General features: G+C 50.8%; 1 protein-coding gene across 1 annotated transcript in view; it reads right to left on the reverse strand.

The window, feature by feature from the left end:
• The window catches only part of ano2b (anoctamin 2b), a 121,994-nt gene that overhangs the window by 96,480 nt on the left and 1,524 nt on the right, over positions 1 to 23,990 (reverse strand). Inside the window, exons 2-9 of the mRNA XM_082977246.1 lie at positions 23,879 to 23,923; positions 20,410 to 20,805; positions 9,698 to 9,796; positions 8,317 to 8,468; positions 7,110 to 7,164; positions 6,949 to 7,000; positions 465 to 520; positions 254 to 298 (exon numbers count right to left, since the gene is read on the reverse strand). Coding sequence (XP_082833372.1) covers positions 254 to 298; positions 465 to 520; positions 6,949 to 7,000; positions 7,110 to 7,164; positions 8,317 to 8,468; positions 9,698 to 9,796; positions 20,410 to 20,805; positions 23,879 to 23,923 — 900 coding nt within the window. The remainder of the gene's footprint in view (positions 1 to 253; positions 299 to 464; positions 521 to 6,948; positions 7,001 to 7,109; positions 7,165 to 8,316; positions 8,469 to 9,697; positions 9,797 to 20,409; positions 20,806 to 23,878; positions 23,924 to 23,990) is intronic.

The raw sequence follows: 23,990 nt of genomic DNA on the forward strand, positions 1-23,990 counted from the left end.
TTCCTCTCTCCACGCATACCTTTCCTCTCTCCACGCATACCTTTCCTCTCTCCATTCATACCTTCGGTTGTTTCCTTGTGGTTTGGGCAGTTGACACCTAATTTACAGACTGTCATGAATCATCTGATTACTGTTGTGTTTACTTTATGGAATAAATACATTTTGTTATTCCCTTCATTTAGCGTGTGGTTTCCCAGGTTACGGGTTGTAACAACAGTATATTATAGACTAGTACAGTACAGCCCGTAGTTACCTGTCTGTCGTTCCTCTCCGAGCGACCCACGACCTTATAATCCCCCTGCAGAGAGAGGGGGGGACGAGTCAGACAGACCAATCACAACACAATTAGTAAAGCTCACAGTGTATTACAGTTTGCGTTTATCCACACATTATCACGGGGTTAACAAGTAACATTATCACAAATACTGTATGTGCAGCAGGGAAGGACAGGAAGTGTCACTTACATCGTGGAGAGGGAAGGCAGAGTCATAGACACCTTTAGCTATTAACGTGGTGATGCCTGGGGGAGAAAGAGGTGTCGGTTACTCAACAAACTCATCTAATATTAGCGAGAGATGCTTCAGCGATCTGTATCAGCTTTCCCCATTCAGAGAGGAGATAAGAGGCGCGGTGGGGGGGCAACAGAGGAGAGAAGAGGGCAGGGCAGTAGAGGAGAGGGCGGGAGAGGGGAGGACAGGGCAGGAGGAGAGGAGAGGGCAGGAGAGGAGAGGAGAGGAGAGGAGAGGAGAGGAGAGGAGAGGAGAGGAGAGGAGAGGAGAGGAGGGGGCAGGAGAGGAGAGGAGAGGAGAGGAGGGGGCAGGAGAGGAGAGGAGAGGAGAGGAGAGGAGGGGGCAGGAGAGGAGAGGAGAGGAGAGGAGGGGGCAGGAGAGGAGGGGGCAGGAGAGGAGAGGAGAGGAGAGGAGAGGAGAGGAGAGGAGAGGAGAGGAGAGGAGAGGAGAGGGCAGGAGAGGACAGGAATGAGCTCAGTGGGAACAGCTTTAACTAATTGATTCATTACCTCATGAACTAATTAACAAGACCTGAAACATCACAGTGATTAGCTTCACCAACGAGCCAATCACAGCACAGCTACAGAGACCACAACTCCCACATGCCTCTGCTTCAATCTCAGCCTGACCCCCACAACCCACTTCAGGAGAGGAGATGACGATAAAGGGAACTGGGAAGAGAGGGGGAGAGAGAGAGAGACAGGACGATAACGGGAACTGGGGGAGAGAGAGAGAGAGAGACAGAGAGAGAGAGAGAGAGAGAGAGAGAGAGAGAGAGAGAAAGAGAAACAGAGAGAGAGAGAGAGAGAGAGAGAGAGAGAGAGAAAGAGAAACAGAGAGAGAGAGAGAGAGAGAGAGAGAGAGAGAGAGAGAGAGAGACAGGATGATAAAGGGAATTGGAGGGGGAGAGGCTCAGGCGAAGAGAGAAAGACAAGGGTAGTGGACAGGGTAGTGTGGTAGTGGACAGGGTAGTGTGGTAGTGGACAGGGTAGTGTGGTAGTGGACAGGGTAGTGGACAGGGTAGTGTGGTAGTGGACAGGGTAGTGTGGTAGTGGGCAGGGTAGTGTGGTAGTGGACAGGGTAGTGTGGTAGTGGACAGGGTAGTGTGGTAGTGGACAGGGTAGTGTGGGTAGTGGACAGGGTAGTGTGGTAGTGGACAGGGTAGTGTGGTAGTGGACAGGGTAGTGGGCAGGGTAGTGGGCAGGGTAGTGTGGTAGTGGACAGGGTAGTGTGGTAGTGGACAGGGTAGTGTGGTAGTGGACAGGGGAGTGTGGTAGTGGACAGGGTAGTGTGGTAGTGGACAGGGGAGTGTGGTAGTGGACAGGGTAGTGTGGTAGTGGACAGGGTAGTGTGGTAGTGGACAGGGTAGTGTGGTAGTGGGCAGGGTAGTGTGGTAGTGGGCAGGGAAGTGTGGTAGTGGGCAGGGTAGTGTGGTAGTGGACAGGGTAGTGTGGTAGTGGACAGGGTAGTGTGGTAGTGGACGGGGTAGTGTGGTAGTGGACAGGGTAGTGTGGTAGTGGACAGGGTAGTGTGGTAGTGGACAGGGTAGTGTGGTAGTGGACAGGGTAGTGTGGTAGTGGACAGGGTAGTGTGGTAGTGGACAGGGTAGTGTGGTAGTGGACGGGGTAGTGTGGTAGTGGACAGGGTAGTGTGGTAGTGGACAGGGTAGTGTGGTAGTGGACGGGGTAGTGTGGTAGTGGACGGGGTAGTGGACAGGGTAGTGGACAGGGTAGTGTGGTAGTGGACGGGGTAGTGTGGTAGTGGACAGGGTAGTGTGGTAGTGGACAGGGTAGTGTGGTAGTGGACAGGGTAGGGGTGTGGCGGGTAGGGGTGGGACAGGGTAGTGTGGTAGTGGACAGGGTAGGGGTGTGGGCAGGGTAGGTGGAGGGGCGGGGGGGAGGGGCGGGTAGGGGTGTGGGCGGGTAGGTGGAGGGGCAGGGTAGTGTGGTAGTGGACAGGGTAGTGTGGGTAGTGGACAGGGTAGTGTGGTAGTGGACAGGGGTGGCAGGGTGTGTGGTAGTGGACAGGGCGTGGCGGGGAGTGTGGTAGTGGACAGGGTAGTGTGGTAGTGGACAGGGTAGTGTGGTAGTGGACAGGGTAGTGTGGTAGTGGACAGGGTAGTGTGGTAGTGGACAGGGGTAGTGGCTGGGTAGTGGACAGGGTAGTGTGGTAGTGGACAGGGTAGTGTGGTAGTGGACAGGGTAGTGTGGTAGTGGACAGGGTAGTGTGGTAGTGGACAGGGTAGTGTGGTAGTGGACAGGGTAGTGTGGTAGTGGACAGGGTAGTGTGGTAGTGGACAGGGTAGTGTGGTAGTGGACAGGGTAGTGGACAGGGTAGTGTGGTAGTGGACAGGGTAGTGTGGTAGTGGACAGGGTAGTGTGGTAGTGGACAGGGTAGTGTGGTAGTGGACAGGGGAGTGTGGTAGTGGACAGGGTAGTGTGGTAGTGGACAGGGGAGTGTGGTAGTGGACAGGGTAGTGTGGTAGTGGACAGGGTAGTGGACAGGGTAGTGTGGTAGTGGACAGGGTAGTGTGGGTAGTGGACAGGGTAGTGTGGGTAGTGGACAGGGTAGTGTGGTAGTGGACAGGGTAGTGTGGTAGTGGACAGGGTAGTGGACAGGGTAGTGGACAGGGTAGTGGACAGGGTAGTGGACAGGGTAGTGTGGTAGTGGACAGGGTAGTGTGGTAGTGGACAGGGGAGTGTGGTAGTGGACAGGGTAGTGTGGTAGTGGACAGGGTAGTGTGGTAGTGGACAGGGGAGTGTGGTAGTGGACAGGGTAGTGTGGTAGTGGACAGGGTAGTGTGGTAGTGGACAGGGTAGTGTGGTAGTGGACAGGGTAGTGTGGTAGTGGACAGGGTAGTGTGGTAGTGGACAGGGTAGTGTGGTAGTGGACAGGGTAGTGTGGTAGTGGACAGGGTAGTGTGGTAGTGGACAGGGTAGTGTGGTAGTGGACAGGGTAGTGTGGTAGTGGACAGGGTAGTGTGGTAGTGGACAGGGTAGTGTGGTAGTGGACAGGGTAGTGTGGTAGTGGACAGGGTAGTGTGGTAGTGGACAGGGTAGTGTGGTAGTGGACAGGGTAGTGTGGTAGTGGATAGGGTAGTGTGGTAGTGGGCAGGGTAGTGTGGTAGTGGGCAGGGTAGTGTGGTAGTGGGCAGGGTAGTGTGGTAGTGGGCAGGGTAGTGTGGTAGTGGACAGGGTAGTGTGGTAGTGGACAGGGTAGTGTGGTAGTGGACAGGGTAGTGTGGGTAGTGGACAGGGTAGTGTGGTAGTGGACAGGGTCGTGGACAGGGGAGTGTGGTAGTGGACAGGGTAGTGTGGTAGTGGACAGGGTAGTGTGGTAGTGGACAGGGTAGTGTGGTAGTGGACAGGGTAGTGGACAGGGTAGTGGACAGGGTAGTGTGGTAGTGGACAGGGTAGTGTGGTAGTGGACAGGGCAGTGTGGTAGTGGACAGGGCAGTGTGGTAGTGGACAGGGTAGTGTGGTAGTGGACAGGGTAGTGTGGTAGTGGACAGGGTAGTGTGGTAGTGGACAGGGTAGTGTGGTAGTGGACAGGGTAGTGTGGTAGTGGACAGGGTAGTGTGGTAGTGGACAGGGTAGTGGACAGGGTAGTGTGGTAGTGGACAGGGTAGTGTGGTAGTGGACAGGGTAGTGTGGTAGTGGACAGGGTAGTGTGGTAGTGGACAGGGTAGTGTGGTAGTGGACAGGGTAGTGTGGTAGTGGACAGGGTAGTGTGGTAGTGGACAGGGTAGTGGACAGGGTAGTGGACAGGGTAGTGTGGTAGTGGACAGGGTAGTGTGGTAGTGGACAGGGTAGTGTGGTAGTGGACAGGGCAGTGTGGTAGTGGACAGGGTAGTGTGGTAGTGGACAGGGTAGTGTGGTAGTGGACAGGGTAGTGTGGTAGTGGACAGGGTAGTGTGGTAGTGGACAGGGTAGTGTGGTAGTGGACAGGGTAGTGGACAGGGTAGTGTGGTAGTGGACAGGGTAGTGTGGTAGTGGACAGGGTAGTGGACAGGGTAGTGTGGTAGTGGACAGGGTAGTGTGGTAGTGGACAGGGTAGTGGACAGGGTAGTGGACAGGGGAGTGTGGTAGTGGACAGGGGAGTGTGGTAGTGGACAGGGTAGTGTGGTAGTGGACAGGGGAGTGTGGTAGTGGACAGGGTAGTGGACAGGGTAGTGTGGTAGTGGACAGGGTAGTGTGGTAGTGGACAGGGTAGTGTGGTAGTGGACAGGGTAGTGGACAGGGTAGTGTAGTAGTGGACAGGGTAGTGTGGTAGTGGACAGGGTAGTGTGGTAGTGGACAGGGTAGTGTGGTAGTGGACAGGGTAGTGGACAGGGTAGTGGACAGGGTAGTGTGGTAGTGGACAGGGTAGTGGACAGGGTAGTGGACAGGGTAGTGTGGTAGTGGACAGGGTAGTGTGGTAGTGGACAGGGTAGTGTGGTAGTGGACAGGGTAGTGTGGTAGTGGACAGGGTAGTGTGGTAGTGGACAGTGTAGTGTAGTAGTGGACAGGGTAGTGTGGTAGTGGACAGGGTAGTGTGGTAGTGGGCAGGGTAGTGTGGTAGTGGACAGGGTAGTGTGGTAGTGGACAGGGTAGTGTGGTAGTGGACAGGGTAGTGTGGTAGTGGACAGGGTAGTGTGGTAGTGGACAGGGTAGTGGACAGGGTAGTGGACAGGGTAGTGTGGGTAGTGTACAGGGTAGTGTAGTAGTGGACAGGGTAGTGTGGTAGTGGACAGGGTAGTGTGGTAGTGGACAGGGTAGTGTGGTAGTGGACAGGCTAGTGTGGTAGTGGACAGGCTAGTGTGGTAGTGGACAGGGTAGTGTGGTAGTGGACAGGGTAGTGTGGTAGTGGACAGGGTAGTGTGGTAGTGGACAGGGTAGTGTGGGTAGTGGACAGGGTAGTGTGGTAGTGGACAGGGTAGTGTGGTAGTGGACAGGGTAGTGTGGTAGTGGACAGGGTAGTGTGGTAGTGGACAGGGGAGTGTGGTAGTGGACAGGGGAGTGTGGTAGTGGACAGGGTAGTGTGGTAGTGGACAGGCTAGTGTGGTAGTGGACAGGGTAGTGTGGTAGTGGACAGGGTAGTGTGGTAGTGGACAGGGTAGTGTGGTAGTGGGCAGGGTAGTGTGGTAGTGGACAGGGTAGTGTGGTAGTGGGCAGGGTAGTGTGGTAGTGGGCAGGGAAGTGTGGTAGTGGACAGGGGAGTGTGGTAGTGGACAGGGTAGTGTGGTAGTGGACAGGGTAGTGTGGTAGTGGACAGGGTAGTGTGGTAGTGGACAGGGTAGTGTGGTAGTGGACAGGGGAGTGTGGTAGTGGACAGGGTAGTGTGGTAGTGGACAGGGTAGTGTGGTAGTGGACAGGGTAGTGTGGGTAGTGGACAGGGTAGTGTGGTAGTGGACAGGGTAGTGTGGTAGTGGACAGGGTAGTGTGGTAGTGGACAGGGTAGTGGACAGGGTAGTGTGGTAGTGGACAGGGCAGTGTGGTAGTGGACAGGGGAGTGTGGTAGTGGACAGGGTAGTGTGGTAGTGGACAGGGTAGTGTGGTAGTGGACAGGGGAGTGTGGTAGTGGACAGGGGAGTGTGGTAGTGGACAGGGGAGTGTGGTAGTGGACAGGGTAGTGTGGTAGTGGACAGGGTAGTGTGGTAGTGGACAGGGTAGTGTGGTAGTGGACAGGGTAGTGTGGTAGTGGACAGGGGAGTGTGGTAGTGGACAGGGGAGTGTGGTAGTGGACAGGGTAGTGTGGTAGTGGACAGGGTAGTGTGGTAGTGGACAGGGTAGTGTGGTAGTGGACAGGGTAGTGTGGGTAGTGGACAGGGTAGTGTGGTAGTGGACAGGGTAGTGTGGGTAGTGGACAGGGTAGTGTGGTAGTGGACAGGGTAGTGTGGTAGTGGACAGGGTAGTGTGGTAGTGGACAGGGTAGTGTGGTAGTGGACAGGGTAGTGTGGTAGTGGACAGGGTAGTGTGGTAGTGGTCAGGGTAGTGTGGTAGTGGACAGGGTAGTGTGGTATTGTGATGTGAGGAACCATTGAGAACCCCAATCTCTCACTGTACCCCAACATGAAAAGGTCACTCACCCATGGATCGGCAGGTGCGTGTGCAGGGTTTGGGTTAAGGTCAGGGGTTAAAGGTCACTCACCCATGGATCGGCAGGTGCGTGTGCAGGGTTTGGGTTAAGGTCAGGGGTTAAAGGTCACTCACCCATAGATTGGCAGGTGCGTGTGCAGGGTTTGGGTTAAGGTCAGGGGTTAAAGGTCACTCACCCATGGATCGGCAGGTGCGTGTGCAGGGTTTGGGTTAAGGTCAGGGGTTAAAGGTCACTCACCCATAGATTGGCAGGTGTGTGTGCAGGGTTTGGGTTAAGGTCAGGGGTTAAAGGTCACTCACCCATGGATCGGCAGGTGCGTGTGCAGGGTTTGGGTTAAGGTCAGGGGTTAAAGGTCACTCACCCATAGATTGGCAGGTGCGTGTGCAAGGGGTCCGTCTCAGGATCTCGTACACCTGAGACGGTTCAGGTCACACAGAACATTGCGTCAGAGAGAAACAGAGACCTGAAACCATATTCCCATTGATTCTTGACATTCAGAAACATCCGGAATGACAGACTTACTATTCGACTGCGTGTTGCGTTGTCAAAGAAGGTATCTTTAGAGGAGATGTTAAATCTGTACAGAACAAAGAACAGGTGTTTAGAGGAGATGTTAAATCTGTAGAGAACAGGTGTTTAGAGGAGATGTTAAATCTGTAGAGAACAGGTGTTTAGAGGAGATGTTAAATCTGTAGAGAACAGGTGTTTAGAGGAGATGTTAAATCTGTAGAGAACAGGTGTTTAGAGGAGATGTTAAATCTGTAGAGAACAAAGAACAGGTGTTTAGAGGAGATGTTAAATCTGTAGAGAACAGGTGTTTAGAGGAGATGTTAAATCTGTAGAGAACAGGTGTTTAGAGGAGATGTTAAATCTGTAGAGAACAGGTGTTTAGAGGAGATGTTAAATCTGTAGAGAACAGGTGTTTAGAGGAGATGTTAAATCTGTAGAGAACAGGTGTTTAGAGGAGATGTTAAATCTGTAGAGAACAGGTGTTTAGAGGAGATGTTAAATCTGTAGAGAACAGGTGTTTAGAGGAGATGTTAAATCTGTAGAGAACAGGTGTTTAGAGGAGATGTTAAATCTGTAGAGAACAGAGAACAGGTGTTTAGAGGAGATGTTAAATCTGAGGAGAACAGGTGTTTAGAGGAGATGTTAAATCTGTAGAGAACAAAGAACAGGTGTTTAGAGGAGATGTTAAATCTGTAGAGAACAGGTGTTTAGAGGAGATGTTAAATCTGTAGAGAACAGGTGTTTAGAGGAGATGTTAAATCTGTACAGAACAGGTGTCAACTCAGGGAAAGTCAGCTGGTGACTCCATATACAGACCAGCTGTTGTCAGAGTGTGGGGGGGGCGGGGCGTGGTGTGGGGCGTGGTGTGGGGCGGGGCGTGGCGGGGTGTGGGGGGCGGGGCGTGGGGCGGGGCGTGGCAGGCGGGGCGTGGCGGGGTGTGGGGGGCGGGGCGTGGTGTGGTGTGGGGCGGGGTGTGGGGGGCATGGTGTGGGGCGGGGTGTGTGGGGCGTGGCGAGGGGTGGTGTGGGGGGCGGGGCGGGGCGTGGTGTGGTGCGGGGCGAGGGGTGTGGGGCGGGGTGTGTGGGGCGTGGCGAGGGGTGTGGGGTGGGGTGTGGCGAGGTGGGCCGTGGTGTGGTTAGGGGGGCGGGGCGCGGGGTTGGGGGGGCGTGGTGTGGGGCGTGGTATGGCGTGGTGTGGTGCGGGGCGAGGTGCATCTTACAAGTGTAGTTTGTCCCTGGAGAAGCATTGAGCGAGCTGCTTGGTGGTGCTGTGGCCTGGCTGGGGGATGTTGGGCTGGAATGGCTGGTTCACCTTCCTCCAGAACTCACTGAGGCTGGCACTGAACCCATGCTCCTGCTTCAGATCATAGCTCTGGACAGGCAGACAGACAGGCAGGGAGACAGGCAGGGAGACAGGCAGGGAGACAGGCAGGGAGACAGGGAGACAGGGAGGCAGGGAGACAGGCAGGGAGACAGGCAGGGAGACAGGCAGGGAGACAGGCAGGGAGACAGGCAGACAGACAGACAGACAGACAGACAGACAGACAGACAGACAGACAGACAGACAGACAGACAGACAGGGAGACAGACAGACAGGTTAATAGAGGCACCTGCTGTGGCTCATATACAGGGTCTCCCTCCCACTGCCGCAGGGGCTGGGGATTCAGAAACATGTCCTCAGAGGCAACTCATTATGCAGTAGTCATCAAAATAAAATAAGAAAACAGCAAATGGCAAAGGATAGAGAGGAGGCTGTTATAGCAGCAATGTTCCAACATCTAGTGGAAAGCCTTCCCTGAAGAGTGGAGGCTGTTATAGCAGCAATGTCCCAACATCTAGTGGAAAGCCTTCCCAGAAGAGTGGAGGCTGTTATAGCAGCAATGTTCCAACATCTAGTGGAAAGCCTTCCCAGAAGAGTGGAGGCTGTTATAGCAGCAATGTTCCAACATCTAGTGGAAAGCCTTCCCAGAAGAGAGGAGGCTGTTATAGCACCAAAGGGGGGATCAACTCCATATTAATGCCCATGATTTCGGAATGAGATTTACAACGAGCAGGTGTCCACATACACTACTTGACCAAAAGTATGTGGACACATTGCAAAATCATGGTCATTAATATGGAGTTGGTCCCCCCTTTGACTGCTGTAGTGTGATTGATTCACATAATGTTTCAGGTACCAGGAAATGTAATCCAAGTAGGATAATAATCCACCGTGTCTTCATGTGGCTCTACTGTTGCCTGATGGGTAATCTGATGCAACATTAAAGACTGTTAAACTACTATAAACAAAGCAACAACAATGGATGAGTTAAAAAAAAAAATGAATTAAATAAACGCTGCAGGGAAACACCGAGATGAACCCCCTGTTTGTGTTTAGGGGGAGTACACACACACACACACACACACACACACACACACACACACACAGACACACACCACACACACACACACACACACACACACACACACCACACACACACAGAACACACACACACACACACACACACACACAGACACACACCACACACACACACACACACACACACACACACACACACACACACACACACACACACGGCTGTGAAGCGGTGGAGGTCTCACCTTCTTAGTGGGGACTTTGATCTTGAGGAACTCTGCCTCTCTGCTCAGGACCGGCCAGGGGACATGGAGTCTCGTGAAGCTGGGCCCGTAGACCCTGACCTGGGGGATAGGAACCAACAGATAGGAACCATAGTTTAATACCAGGAGGACAGGGGATAGGAACCAACAGGTAGGAACCATAGTTTAATACCAGGAGGAGGACAGGGGATGGGAACCAACAGGTAGGAACCATAGTTTAATACCAGGAGGAGGACAGGGGATGGGAACCAACAGGTAGGAACCATAGTTTAATACCAGGAGGACAGGGGATGGGAACCAACAGGTAGGAACCATAGTTTAATACCAGGAGGAGGACAGGGGATGGGAACCAACAGGTAGGAACCATAGTTTAATACCAGGAGGAGGACAGGGGATAGGAACCAACAGGTAGGAACCATAGTTTAATACCAGGAGGACAGGGGATAGGAACCAACAGGTAGGAACCATAGTTTAATACCAGGAGGAGGACAGGGGATGGGAACCAACAGGTAGGAACCATAGTTTAATACCAGGAGGAGGACAGGGGATAGGAACCAACAGGTAGGAACCATAGTTTAATACCAGGAGGAGGACAGGGGATAGGAACCAACAGGTAGGAACCATAGTTTAATACCAGGAGGAGGACAGGGGATGGGAACCAACAGGTAGGAACCATAGTTTAATACCAGGAGGACAGGGGATGGGAACCAACAGGTAGGAACCATAGTTTAATACCAGGAGGAGGACAGGGGATAGGAACCAACAGGTAGGAACCATAGTTTAATACCAGGAGGACAGGGGATGGGAACCAACAGGTAGGAACCATAGTTTAATACCAGGAGGACAGGGGATGGGAACCAACAGGTAGGAACCATAGTTTAATACCAGGAGGAGGACAGGGGATGGGAACCAACAGGTAGGAACCATAGTTTAATACCAGGAGGAGGACAGGGGATAGGAACCAACAGGTAGGAACCATAGTTTAATACCAGGAGGAGGACAGGGGATGGGAACCAACAGGTAGGAACCATAGTTTAATACCAGGAGGACAGGGGATGGGAACCAACAGGTAGGAACCATAGTTTAATACCAGGAGGAGGACAGGGGATGGGAACCAACAGGTAGGAACCATAGTTTAATACCAGGAGGAGGACAGGGGATAGGAACCAACAGGTAGGAACCATAGTTTAATACCAGGAGGACAGGGGATGGGAACCAACAGGTAGGAACCATAGTTTAATACCAGGAGGAGGACAGGGGATAGGAACCAACAGGTAGGAACCATAGTTTAATACCAGGAGGAGGACAGGGGATAGGAACCAACAGGTAGGAACCATAGTTTAATACCAGGAGGACAGGGGATGGGAACCAACAGGTAGGAACCATAGTTTAATACCAGGAGGAGGACAGGGGATGGGAACCAACAGGTAGGAACCATAGTTTAATACCAGGAGGACAGGGGATGGGAACCAACAGGTAGGAACCATAGTTTAATACCAGGAGGAGGACAGGGGATAGGAACCAACAGGTAGGAACCATAGTTTAATACCAGGAGGAGGACAGGGGATGGGAACCAACAGGTAGGAACCATAGTTTAATACCAGGAGGAGGACAGGGGATGGGAACCAACAGGTAGGAACCATAGTTTAATACCAGGAGGAGGACAGGGGATGGGAACCAACAGGTAGGAACCATAGTTTAATACCAGGAGGAGGACAGGGGATGGGAACCAACAGGTAGGAACCATAGTTTAATACCAGGAGGACAGGGGATAGGAACCAACAGGTAGGAACCATAGTTTAATACCAGGAGGAGGACAGGGGATAGGAACCAACAGGTAGGAACCATAGTTTAATACCAGGAGGAGGACAGGGGATAGGAACCAACAGGTAGGAACCATAGTTTAATACCAGGAGGAGGACAGGGGATGGGAACCAACAGGTAGGAACCATAGTTTAATACCAGGAGGAGGACAGGGGATGGGAACCAACAGGTAGGAACCATAGTTTAATACCAGGAGGAGGACAGGGGATGGGAACCAACAGGTAGGAACCATAGTTTAATACCAGGAGGAGGACAGGGGATGGGAACCAACAGGTAGGAACCATAGTTTAATACCAGGAGGACAGGGGATGGGAACCAACAGGTAGGAACCATAGTTTAATACCAGGAGGACAGGGGATGGGAACCAACAGGTAGGAACCATAGTTTAATACCAGGAGGACAGGGGATGGGAACCAACAGGTAGGAACCATAGTTTAATACCAGGAGGAGGACAGGGGATGGGAACCAACAGGTAGGAACCATAGTTTAATACCAGGAGGACAGGGGATGGGAACCAACAGGTAGGAACCATAGTTTAATACCAGGAGGAGGACAGGGGATGGGAACCAACAGGTAGGAACCATAGTTTAATACCAGGAGGAGGACAGGGGATGGGAACCAACAGGTAGGAACCATAGTTTAATACCAGGAGGACAGGGGATGGGAACCAACAGGTAGGAACCATAGTTTAATACCAGGAGGAGGACAGGGGATGGGAACCAACAGGTAGGAACCATAGTTTAATACCAGGAGGAGGACAGGGGATGGGAACCAACAGGTAGGAACCATAGTTTAATACCAGGAGGACAGGGGATGGGAACCAACAGGTAGGAACCATAGTTTAATACCAGGAGGACAGGGGATAGGAACCAACAGGTAGGAACCATAGTTTAATACCAGGAGGACAGGGGATAGGAACCAACAGGTAGGAACCATAGTTTAATACCAGGAGGACAGGGGATAGGAACCAACAGGTAGGAACCATAGTTTAATACCAGGAGGAGGACAGGGGATAGGAACCAACAGGTAGGAACCATAGTTTAATACCAGGAGGAGGACAGGGGATGGGAACCAACAGGTAGGAACCATAGTTTAATACCAGGAGGAGGACAGGGGATGGGAACCAACAGGTAGGAACCATAGTTTAATACCAGGAGGACAGGGGATGGGAACCAACAGGTAGGAACCATAGTTTAATACCAGGAGGAGGACAGGGGATAGGAACCAACAGGTAGGAACCATAGTTTAATACCAGGAGGACAGGGGATGGGAACCAACAGGTAGGAACCATAGTTTAATACCAGGAGGACAGGGGATGGGAACCAACAGGTAGGAACCATAGTTTAATACCAGGAGGAGGACAGGGGATGGGAACCAACAGGTAGGAACCATAGTTTAATACCAGGAGGACAGGGGATAGGAACCAACAGGTAGGAACCATAGTTTAATACCAGGAGGAGGACAGGGGATAGGAACCAACAGGTAGGAACCATAGTTTAATACCAGGAGGAGGACAGGGGATGGGAACCAACAGGTAGGAACCATAGTTTAATACCAGGAGGAGGACAGGGGATGGGAACCAACAGGTAGGAACCATAGTTTAATACCAGGAGGAGGACAGGGGATGGGAACCAACAGGTAGGAACCATAGTTTAATACCAGGAGGAGGACAGGGGATGGGAACCAACAGGTAGGAACCATAGTTTAATACCAGGAGGACAGGGGATGGGAACCAACAGGTAGGAACCATAGTTTAATACCAGGAGGACAGGGGATGGGAACCAACAGGTAGGAACCATAGTTTAATACCAGGAGGACAGGGGATGGGAACCAACAGGTAGGAACCATAGTTTAATACCAGGAGGAGGACAGGGGATAGGAACCAACAGGTAGGAACCATAGTTTAATACCAGGAGGACAGGGGATGGGAACCAACAGGTAGGAACCATAGTTTAATACCAGGAGGAGGACAGGGGATGGGAACCAACAGGTAGGAACCATAGTTTAATACCAGGAGGAGGACAGGGGATGGGAACCAACAGGTAGGAACCATAGTTTAATACCAGGAGGAGGACAGGGGATAGGAACCAACAGGTAGGAACCATAGTTTAATACCAGGAGGACAGGGGATAGGAACCAACAGGTAGGAACCATAGTTTAATACCAGGAGGAGGACAGGGGATAGGAACCAACAGGTAGGAACCATAGTTTAATACCAGGAGGAGGACAGGGGATGGGAACCAACAGGTAGGAACCATAGTTTAATACCAGGAGGAGGACAGGGGATGGGAACCAACAGGTAGGAACCATAGTTTAATACCAGGAGGAGGACAGGGGATGGGAACCAACAGGTAGGAACCATAGTTTAATACCAGGAGGACAGGGGATGGGAACCAACAGATAGGAACCATAGTTTAATACCAGGAGGACAGGGGATAGGAACCAACAGGTAGGAACCATAGTTTAATACCAGGAGGAGGACAGGGGATGGGAACCAACAGGTAGGAACCATAGTTTAATACCAGGAGGACAGGGGATGGGAACCAACAGGTAGGAACCATAGTTTAATACCAGGAGGACAGGGGATGGGAACCAACAGGTAGGAACCATAGTTTAATACCAGGAGGAGGACAGGGGATGGGAACCAACAGGTAGGAACCATAGTTTAATACCAGGAGGAGGACAGGGGATAGGAACCAACAGGTAGGAACCATAGTTTAATACCAGGAGGAGGACAGGGGATGGGAACCAACAGGTAGGAACCATAGTTTAATACCAGGAGGACAGGGGATGGGAACCAACAGGTAGGAACCATAGTTTAATACCAGGAGGAGGACAGGGGATGGGAACCAACAGGTAGGAACCATAGTTTAATACCAGGAGGAGGACAGGGGATAGGAACCAACAGGTAGGAACCATAGTTTAATACCAGGAGGAGGACAGGGGATGGGAACCAACAGGTAGGAACCATAGTTTAATACCAGGAGGAGGACAGGGGATAGGAACCAACAGGTAGGAACCATAGTTTAATACCAGGAGGAGGACAGGGGATAGGAACCAACAGGTAGGAACCATAGTTTAATACCAGGAGGAGGACAGGGGATGGGAACCAACAGGTAGGAACCATAGTTTAATACCAGGAGGAGGACAGGGGATAGGAACCAACAGGTAGGAACCATAGTTTAATACCAGGAGGAGGACAGGGGATGGGAACCAACAGGTAGGAACCATAGTTTAATACCAGGAGGACAGGGGATGGGAACCAACAGGTAGGAACCATAGTTTAATACCAGGAGGACAGGGGATAGGAACCAACAGGTAGGAACCATAGTTTAATACCAGGAGGAGGACAGGGGATGGGAACCAACAGGTAGGAACCATAGTTTAATACCAGGAGGAGGACAGGGGGTGGGAACCAACAGGTAGGAACCATAGTTTAATACCAGGAGGAGGACAGGGGATGGGAACCAACAGGTAGGAACCATAGTTTAATACCAGGAGGACAGGGGATGGGAACCAACAGATAGGAACCATAGTTTAATACCAGGAGGACAGGGGATAGGAACCAACAGGTAGGAACCATAGTTTAATACCAGGAGGGACAGGGGATGGGAACCAACAGGTAGGAACCATAGTTTAATACCAGGAGGAGGACAGGGGATAGGAACCAACAGGTAGGAACCATAGTTTAATACCAGGAGGAGGACAGGGGATGGGAACCAACAGGTAGGAACCATAGTTTAATACCAGGAGGACAGGGGATGGGAACCAACAGGTAGGAACCATAGTTTAATACCAGGAGGAGGACAGGGGATGGGAACCAACAGGTAGGAACCATAGTTTAATACCAGGAGGAGGACAGGGGATAGGAACCAACAGGTAGGAACCATAGTTTAATACCAGGAGGAGGACAGGGGATGGGAACCAACAGGTAGGAACCATAGTTTAATACCAGGAGGACAGGGGATAGGAACCAACAGGTAGGAACCATAGTTTAATACCAGGAGGAGGACAGGGGATGGGAACCAACAGGTAGGAACCATAGTTTAATACCAGGAGGACAGGGGATGGGAACCAACAGGTAGGAACCATAGTTTAATACCAGGAGGAGGACAGGGGATGGGAACCAACAGGTAGGAACCATAGTTTAATACCAGGAGGAGGACAGGGGATGGGAACCAACAGGTAGGAACCATAGTTTAATACCAGGAGGAGGACAGGGGATGGGAACCAACAGGTAGGAACCATAGTTTAATACCAGGAGGAGGACAGGGGATAGGAACCAACAGGTAGGAACCATAGTTTAATACCAGGAGGACAGGGGATGGGAACCAACAGGTAGGAACCATAGTTTAATACCAGGAGGAGGACAGGGGATGGGAACCAACAGGTAGGAACTATAGTTTAATACCAGGAGGACAGGGGATAGGAACCAACAGGTAGGAACCATAGTTTAATACCAGGAGGACAGGGGATAGGAACCAACAGGTAGGAACCATAGTTTAATACCAGGAGGACAGGGGATAGGAACCAACAGGTAGGAACCATAGTTTAATACCAGGAGGACAGGGGATGGGAACCAACAGGTAGGAACCATAGTTTAATACCAGGAGGAGGACAGGGGATGGGAACCAACAGGTAGGAACCATAGTTTAATACCAGGAGGAGGACAGGGGATGGGAACCAACAGGTAGGAACCATAGTTTAATACCAGGAGGAGGACAGGGGATGGGAACCAACAGGTAGGAACCATAGTTTAATACCAGGAGGAGGACAGGGGATAGGAACCAACAGGTAGGAACCATAGTTTAATACCAGGAGGACAGGGGATGGGAACCAACAGGTAGGAACCATAGTTTAATACCAGGAGGAGGACAGGGGATGGGAACCAACAGGTAGGAACCATAGTTTAATACCAGGAGGGGACAGGGGATAGGAACCAACAGGTAGGAACCATAGTTTAATACCAGGAGGACAGGGGATGGGAACCAACAGGTAGGAACCATAGTTTAATACCAGGAGGAGGACAGGGGATGGGAACCAACAGGTAGGAACCATAGTTTAATACCAGGAGGAGGACAGGGGATAGGAACCAACAGGTAGGAACCATAGTTTAATACCAGGAGGACAGGGGATGGGAACCAACAGGTAGGAACCATAGTTTAATACCAGGAGGAGGACAGGGGATGGGAACCAACAGGTAGGAACCATAGTTTAATACCAGGAGGACAGGGGATAGGAACCAACAGGTAGGAACCATAGTTTAATACCAGGAGGAGGACAGGGGATGGGAACCAACAGGTAGGAACCATAGTTTAATACCAGGAGGACAGGGGATAGGAACCAACAGGTAGGAACCATAGTTTAATACCAGGAGGACAGGGGATGGGAACCAACAGGTAGGAACCATAGTTTAATACCAGGAGGAGGACAGGGGATAGGAACCAACAGGTAGGAACCATAGTTTAATACCAGGAGGAGGACAGGGGATGGGAACCAACAGGTAGGAACCATAGTTTAATACCAGGAGGAGGACAGGGGATGGGAACCAACAGGTAGGAACCATAGTTTAATACCAGGAGGACAGGGGGTGGGAACCAACAGGTAGGAACATCCCTAATATAGCCTTACAGCAGCTCAACCCCGCCCACCACCACCCAACCCCGCCCACCCTACCCCCCAATCCCGCCCACCACTAAACCCCGCCCGCCACACCACCCATGTTTATTCAGTTGGGTTTTATTCCAATGTTACCACTCTCCAGTATGTTTACTCATCAGAGCTGGGTTTTATTCCACTCTCCAGTATGTTCATTCATCAGAGCTGGGTTTTATTCCACTCTCCATTATGTTCATTCATCAGGGCTGGGTTTTATTCCACTCTCCAGTATGTTTATTCATCAGGGCTGGGTTTTATTCCGATGTTACCCCTCTCCATTATGTTTATTCATCAGGGCTGGGTTTTATTCCACTCTCCAGTATGATCATTCATCAGAGCTGGGTTTTATTCCACTCTCCAGTATGTTCATTCATCAGAGCTGGGTTTTATTCCAATGTTACCACTCTCCAGTATGTTCATTCATCAGAGCTGGGTTTTATTCCACTCTCCAGTATGTTCATTCATCAGGGCTGGGTTTTATTCCACTCTCCAGTATGTTCAGTCATCAGGGCTGGGTTTTATTCCACTCTCCAGTATGTTCATTCATCAGGGCTGGGTTTTATTCCACTCTCCAGTATGTCCATTCATCAGGGCTGGGTTTTATTCCACTCTCCAGTATGTTCATTCATCAGAGCTGGGTTTTATTCCACTTTCCAGTATGTTCATTCATCAGGGCTAGGTTTTATTCCACTCACCAGGATGTTCATTCATCAGAGCTGGGTTTTATTCCACTCTCCAGTATGTTCATTCATCAGGGCTGGGTTTTATTCCACTCTCCAGTATGTTTATTCATCAGGGCTGGGTTTTATTCCACTCTCCAGTATGTTCATTCATCAGGGCTGGGTTTTATTCCACTCTCCAGTATGTTCATTCATCAGGGCTGGGTTTTATTCCACTCTCCAGTATGTTTATTCATCAGAGCTGGGTTTTATTCCACTCTCCAGTATGTTTATTTATCAGGGCTGGGTTTTATTCCACTCTCCAGTATGTTCATTCATCAGGGCTGGGTTTTATTCCACTCTCCAGTATGTTCATTCATCAGAGCTGGGTTTTATTCCACTCTCCAGTATGTTTATTCATCAGGGCTGGGTTTTATTCCACTCTCCAGTATGTTCATTCATCAGAGCTGGGTTTTATTCCACTCTCCAGTATGTTCATTCATCAGGGCTGGGTTTTATTCCACTCTCCAGTATGTTTATTCATCAGGGCTGGGTTTTATTCCACTCTCCAGTATGTTCATTCATCAGGGCTGGGTTTTATTCCACTCTCCAGTATGTTCATTCATCAGAGCTGGGTTTTATTCCACTCTCCAGTATGTTTATTCATCAGGGCTGGGTTTTATTCCACTCTCCAGTATGTTTATTCATCAGAGCTGGGTTTTATTCCACTCTCCAGTATGTTCATTCATCAGGGCTGGGTTTTATTCCACTCTCCAGTATGTTCATTCATCAGAGCTGGGTTTTATTCCACTGTCCAGTATGTTCATTCATCAGGGCTGGGTTTTATTCCACTCTCCAGTATGTTCATTCATCAAGGCTGGGTTTTATTCCACTCTCCAGTATGTTCATTCATCAGGGCTGGGTTTTATTCCACTCTCCAGTATGTTCATTCATCAGAGCTGGGTTTTATTCCACTCTCCAGTATGTTCATTCATCAGAGCTGGCTTTTATTCCACTTTCCAGTATGATCATTCATCAGAGCTGGGTTTTATTCCACTCTCCAGTATGTTCATTCATCAGAGCTGGGTTTTATTCCACTCTCCAGTATGTTCATTCATCAGAGCTGGCTTTTATTCCACTTTCCAGTATGATCATTCATCAGAGCTGGGTTTTATTCCACTCTCCAGTATGTTCATTCATCAGAGCTGGGTTTTATTCCACTCTCCAGTATGTTCATTCATCAGAGCTGGCTTTTATTCCACTTTCCAGTATGATCATTCATCAGAGCTGGGTTTTATTCCACTCTCCAGTATGTTCATTCATCAGAGCTGGGTTTTATTCCAATGTTACCACTCTCAAGACACGGCGGTTGGAACACACACACACACACACACAGCGCTCACACACACACACAGCGCTCACACACACACACACACACACACAGCGCTCACACACACACAGCGCTCACACACACACAGCGCTCTCACACACACACACACACACACACACACACACACACACACACAGCGCTCACACACACACACACACACAGCGCTCACTCACACACACACACACAGCGCTCACTCACACACACACACACAGCGCTCACACACACACACACACAGCGCTCACACACAGCGCTCACACACACACACACACACACAGCGCTCACACACACAGCGCTCACACACACACAGCGCTCACACACACACAGCGCTCACATACACACACACACACACACACACACACACACACACAGCGCTCACACACACACACACAGCGCTCACACACACACACACACACACAGCGCTCACACACACACACACACACACAGCGCTCACACACACACACACACAGCGCTCACACACACACACACACAGCGCTCACAAACACACACACACACACACACACACACACACACACAGCGCTCACACACACACACACACACACACACAGCGCTCACACACACACACACACAGCGCTCACAAACACACACACAGCGCTCACACACACATACACAGCGCTCACACACACAGCGCATACTCACACAGCGCTCACTAACACACACACAGCGCTCACACACACACACAACACACACACACACACACACAGCGCTCACACACACACACACACACAGCGCTCACACACACACACACAGCGCTCACACACACACACAGCGCTCACACACAGCGCTCACAAACACACACACAGCGCTCACAAACACACACACAGCGCTCACAAACACACACACACAGCGCTCACACACACAGCGCTCACACACACAGCGCTCACACACACACACACAGCGCTCACACACAGCGCTCACACACACACACACACACACACACACACACACAGCGCTCACACACACACACACACACACACACACACACAGCGCTCACACACACACACAGCGCTCACAAACACACGCACAGCGCTCACAAACACACGCACAGCGCTCACAAACACACGCACAGCGCTCACAAACACACGCACAGCGCTCACAAACACACACACAGCCCTCACAAACACACACACCGGTTGGTCTCTCACCTCTGTGTCTCTCTCCATCTCAAGCCCCGCCTCAAGTAGCCTGGCCTCAAACTCCTCCCTGATCAGCACCATCTCTCCGTCAGCTGGGTTCGCCTCTAATTCCACGGCCACGCCCAGGTCCACACACACCTCCCCGTCCCCCGCACTCCGCTGCCCGGCAACACATCCCAAACCCCCCACGGGGCCGGAGGGGGGGGAGCTACCGTTGGAGACGACGGAGAGGCGATGAGGAGGGTGTGGAGGGGCGGAGAGACGGTGCAGACGGTCGCCGCCCCTCACAGAGATCTGTTTGCGTTGGTAGAAAACCAGAACATAGTCCACTTTCCTCCGGCCGTCGGAGAAGAACTGACAAGACCTTTGGCCATCCTGGGGGGCCGCTGGACCAACGCCCCCACCCTGGAGGAGAGGAGCCAGACAGGGGACTGGTCAGTAACTAACTAACACCCTAACCTGCTGGCCCAACGCCCCCACCCTGGAGGAGAGGAGCCAGACAGGGGACTGGTCAGTAACTAACTAACACCCTAACCTGCTGGCCCAACGCCCCCACCCTGGAGGAGAGGAGCCAGACAGGGGACTGGTCAGTAACTAACTAACACCCTAACCTGCTGGCCCAACGCCCCCACCCTGGAGGAGAGGAGCCAGACAGGGGACTGGTCAGTAACTAACTAACACCCTAACCTGCTGGCCCAACGCCCCCACCCTGGAGGAGAGGAGCCAGACAGGGGACTGGTCAGTAACTAACTAACACCCTAACCTGCTGGCCCAACGCCCCCACCCTGGAGGAGAGGAGCCAGACAGGGGACTGGTCAGTAACTAACTAACACCCTAACCTGCTGGCCCAACGCCCCCACCCTGGAGGAGAGGAGCCAGACAGGGGACTGGTCAGTAACTAACTAACACCCTAACCTGCTGGCCCAACGCCCCCACCCTGGAGGAGAGGAGGGTGAATAGCAAATCAACTTTATTGAACGTTGCAGAAGCTATACAGTACCAGTCAAAAGTTGACAAACCTACTCATTCAAGGTTTTTTTTTAATGTTTTATATTTTCTACATTGTAGAATAATAGTAAAGACATCAAAACTATGAAATAACATGGAATCATGTAATAACCAAAATAAGTGTTTAAACAAATCAAAATATTTGATTTCTTCAAAGTAGCCACCCTTTGCCACAATGACAGCTTTGCACGTTCTAGGCCTTCTCTCAACCAGCTTCACCTGGAATGCTTCTCCAACAGTCTTGAAGGAGTTCCCACATATGCTGAGCACTTGTTGGCTGCTTTTTCTTCACTCTGCGGTCCAACTCATCCCAAACCATCTCAATTGGGTTGAGGTCTGGTGATTGTGGAAGCCAGATCATCTGATGCAGCACTCCATCACTGGTCAAATAGGCCCTACACAGCCTGGAGGTGTGTTGGGTCATTGTCCAGTGAAAAACAAATGATAGTGGGACTAAGCGCAGACCAGATGGGATGGCGTATCACTGCAGAATGCTGTGGTAGCCATGCTGGTTAAGTGTGCCTTGAATTCTAAAAATATCACAGACAGTGTTACCAGCAAAGCATCCCCCCAACACACCATCACACCTCCTCCTCCATGCTTCACGGTGGGAACCACACGAGGAGATCATCCGTTCACCTACTCTGCGTCTCACAACGACACGGCGGTTGGAACCAAAAATCTCAGATTTGGACTCATCAGACCAAAGGACAGATTTCCACCGGTCTAATGTCCATTACTCGTGTTTCTTGGCCCAAGCAAGTCTCTTCTTATTATTGGTGTCCTTTAGTAGTGGTTTCTTAGCAGCAATTCAACCATGAAGGTCTGATTCACACAGTCTCCTCTGAACAGTTGATGTTGAGATGTGTCTGTTACTTGAACTCTGAAGCATTTATTTGGGCTGCAATCTGAGGTGCAGTTAACTAACAAACTTATCCTCTGCAGCAGAGGTAACTCTGGGTCTTCCTTTCCTGTGGCGGTCCTCATGAGAGCCAGTTTCATCATAGCACTTGATAGTTTTTGCAACTGCACTTGAAGAAAAGTTCAAAGTTCTTGAAATGTTCCGGATTAACTGACCTTCATGTCTAAAAGTGATGGACTGTCATTTCTCGTTGATTATTTGAGCTGTTCTTTCCATAATATGGACTTGGTATTTTACCAAATAGGGCTATCTTCTGTATACCACCCCTACCTTGTCACAACACAACTGATTGGCTCAAACATTAACTTTTAACAATGCACACCTGTTAATTGAAATGCATTCCAGGTGACTACCTCATGAAGCTGGTTGAGAGAATTCCAAACATGTGCAAAGCTGTCACCAAGGCAAAGGGTGGCTACTTTGAAGATTCTGAAATATATGTTGATTTGTTTAAAACGCTCGTTGGGTTTCTACATGATTCCATTTGTGTTACTTCATTGTTTTTGTCTTCACTGTTATTCAACAATGTAGAGAAAAGTATAAAAATACAGAAAAACCCTGGAATGAGCAGGTGTGTCCAAACTGTTGACTGGTCCTGTATATAGACCTGACACCCTATTCTACATAAGAGACAGCTGTTCTACATAATCTATTTCTATCTGAATACACACACACACGATTCAACAAATCAACTCATCGGCTTGATTTGTGCAATCAGGTGTTAGTGCTGGGCTGGAACAAAAAGCCTGCACTCCCCGCACAGGACCAGGGTTGGAGACCACTGATGACCACCCTGTATCTCCACAGGACCAGGGTTGGAGACCGCTGATGACCACCCTGTATCTCCACAGGACCAGGGTTGGAGACCGCTGATGACCACCCTGTATCTCCACAGGACCAGGGTTGGAGACCACTGATGACCACCCTGTATCTCCACAGGACCAGGGTTGGAGGCCAGTGATGACCACCCTGTATCTCCACAGGACCAGGGTTGGAGATCACTGATGACCACCCTGTATCTCCACAGGACCAGGGTTGGAGACCAGCTGATGACCACCCTGTATCTCCACAGGACCAGGGTTGGAGATCACTGATGACCACCCTGTATCTCCACAGGACCAGGGTTGGAGATCGCTGATGACCACCCTGTATCTCCACAGGACCAGGGTTGGAGACCGCTGATGACCACCCTGTATCTCCACAGGACCAGGGTTGGAGATCACTGATGACCACCCTGTATCTCCACAGGACCAGGGTTGGAGGCCACTGATGAGGTTATATCAAGGCTGGTAATGTAGGGTTAAATAATTCAGCAAGACCTTTCAGATGAGAGGTGTCCTTGTCAGCATAAACGGAGGACAATCTCTACAGTAATAACCAGCCAGGCGACATAAAATACTCTTTAAGAACAAAAACATGTTTTCAGTTCACATGAAAAGTTTTACAAAAACGTACGTACTGAGAAAGGATTTGGCATGTCACAACAAACAAAACGCAGGAGCAGAATCAACCGTTAGCAGAAAGTCAACCGTTTGCGGAGTTACTTACCGGAATCTTGTCTTGGCTGCCGTATTGATGATGCATTCTGTAGCGCTACAAACACAGACAGGAGAATAAAGGAACGGTGTCGTTAAACCGGGAGGAGAATAATAACGGAATA

This window comes from Salmo salar, chromosome 07 (assembly GCF_965601325.2).
Source record: "Salmo salar chromosome 07, fSalSal1, whole genome shotgun sequence".
In the NCBI taxonomy this organism is placed as follows: domain Eukaryota; kingdom Metazoa; phylum Chordata; class Actinopteri; order Salmoniformes; family Salmonidae; genus Salmo; species Salmo salar.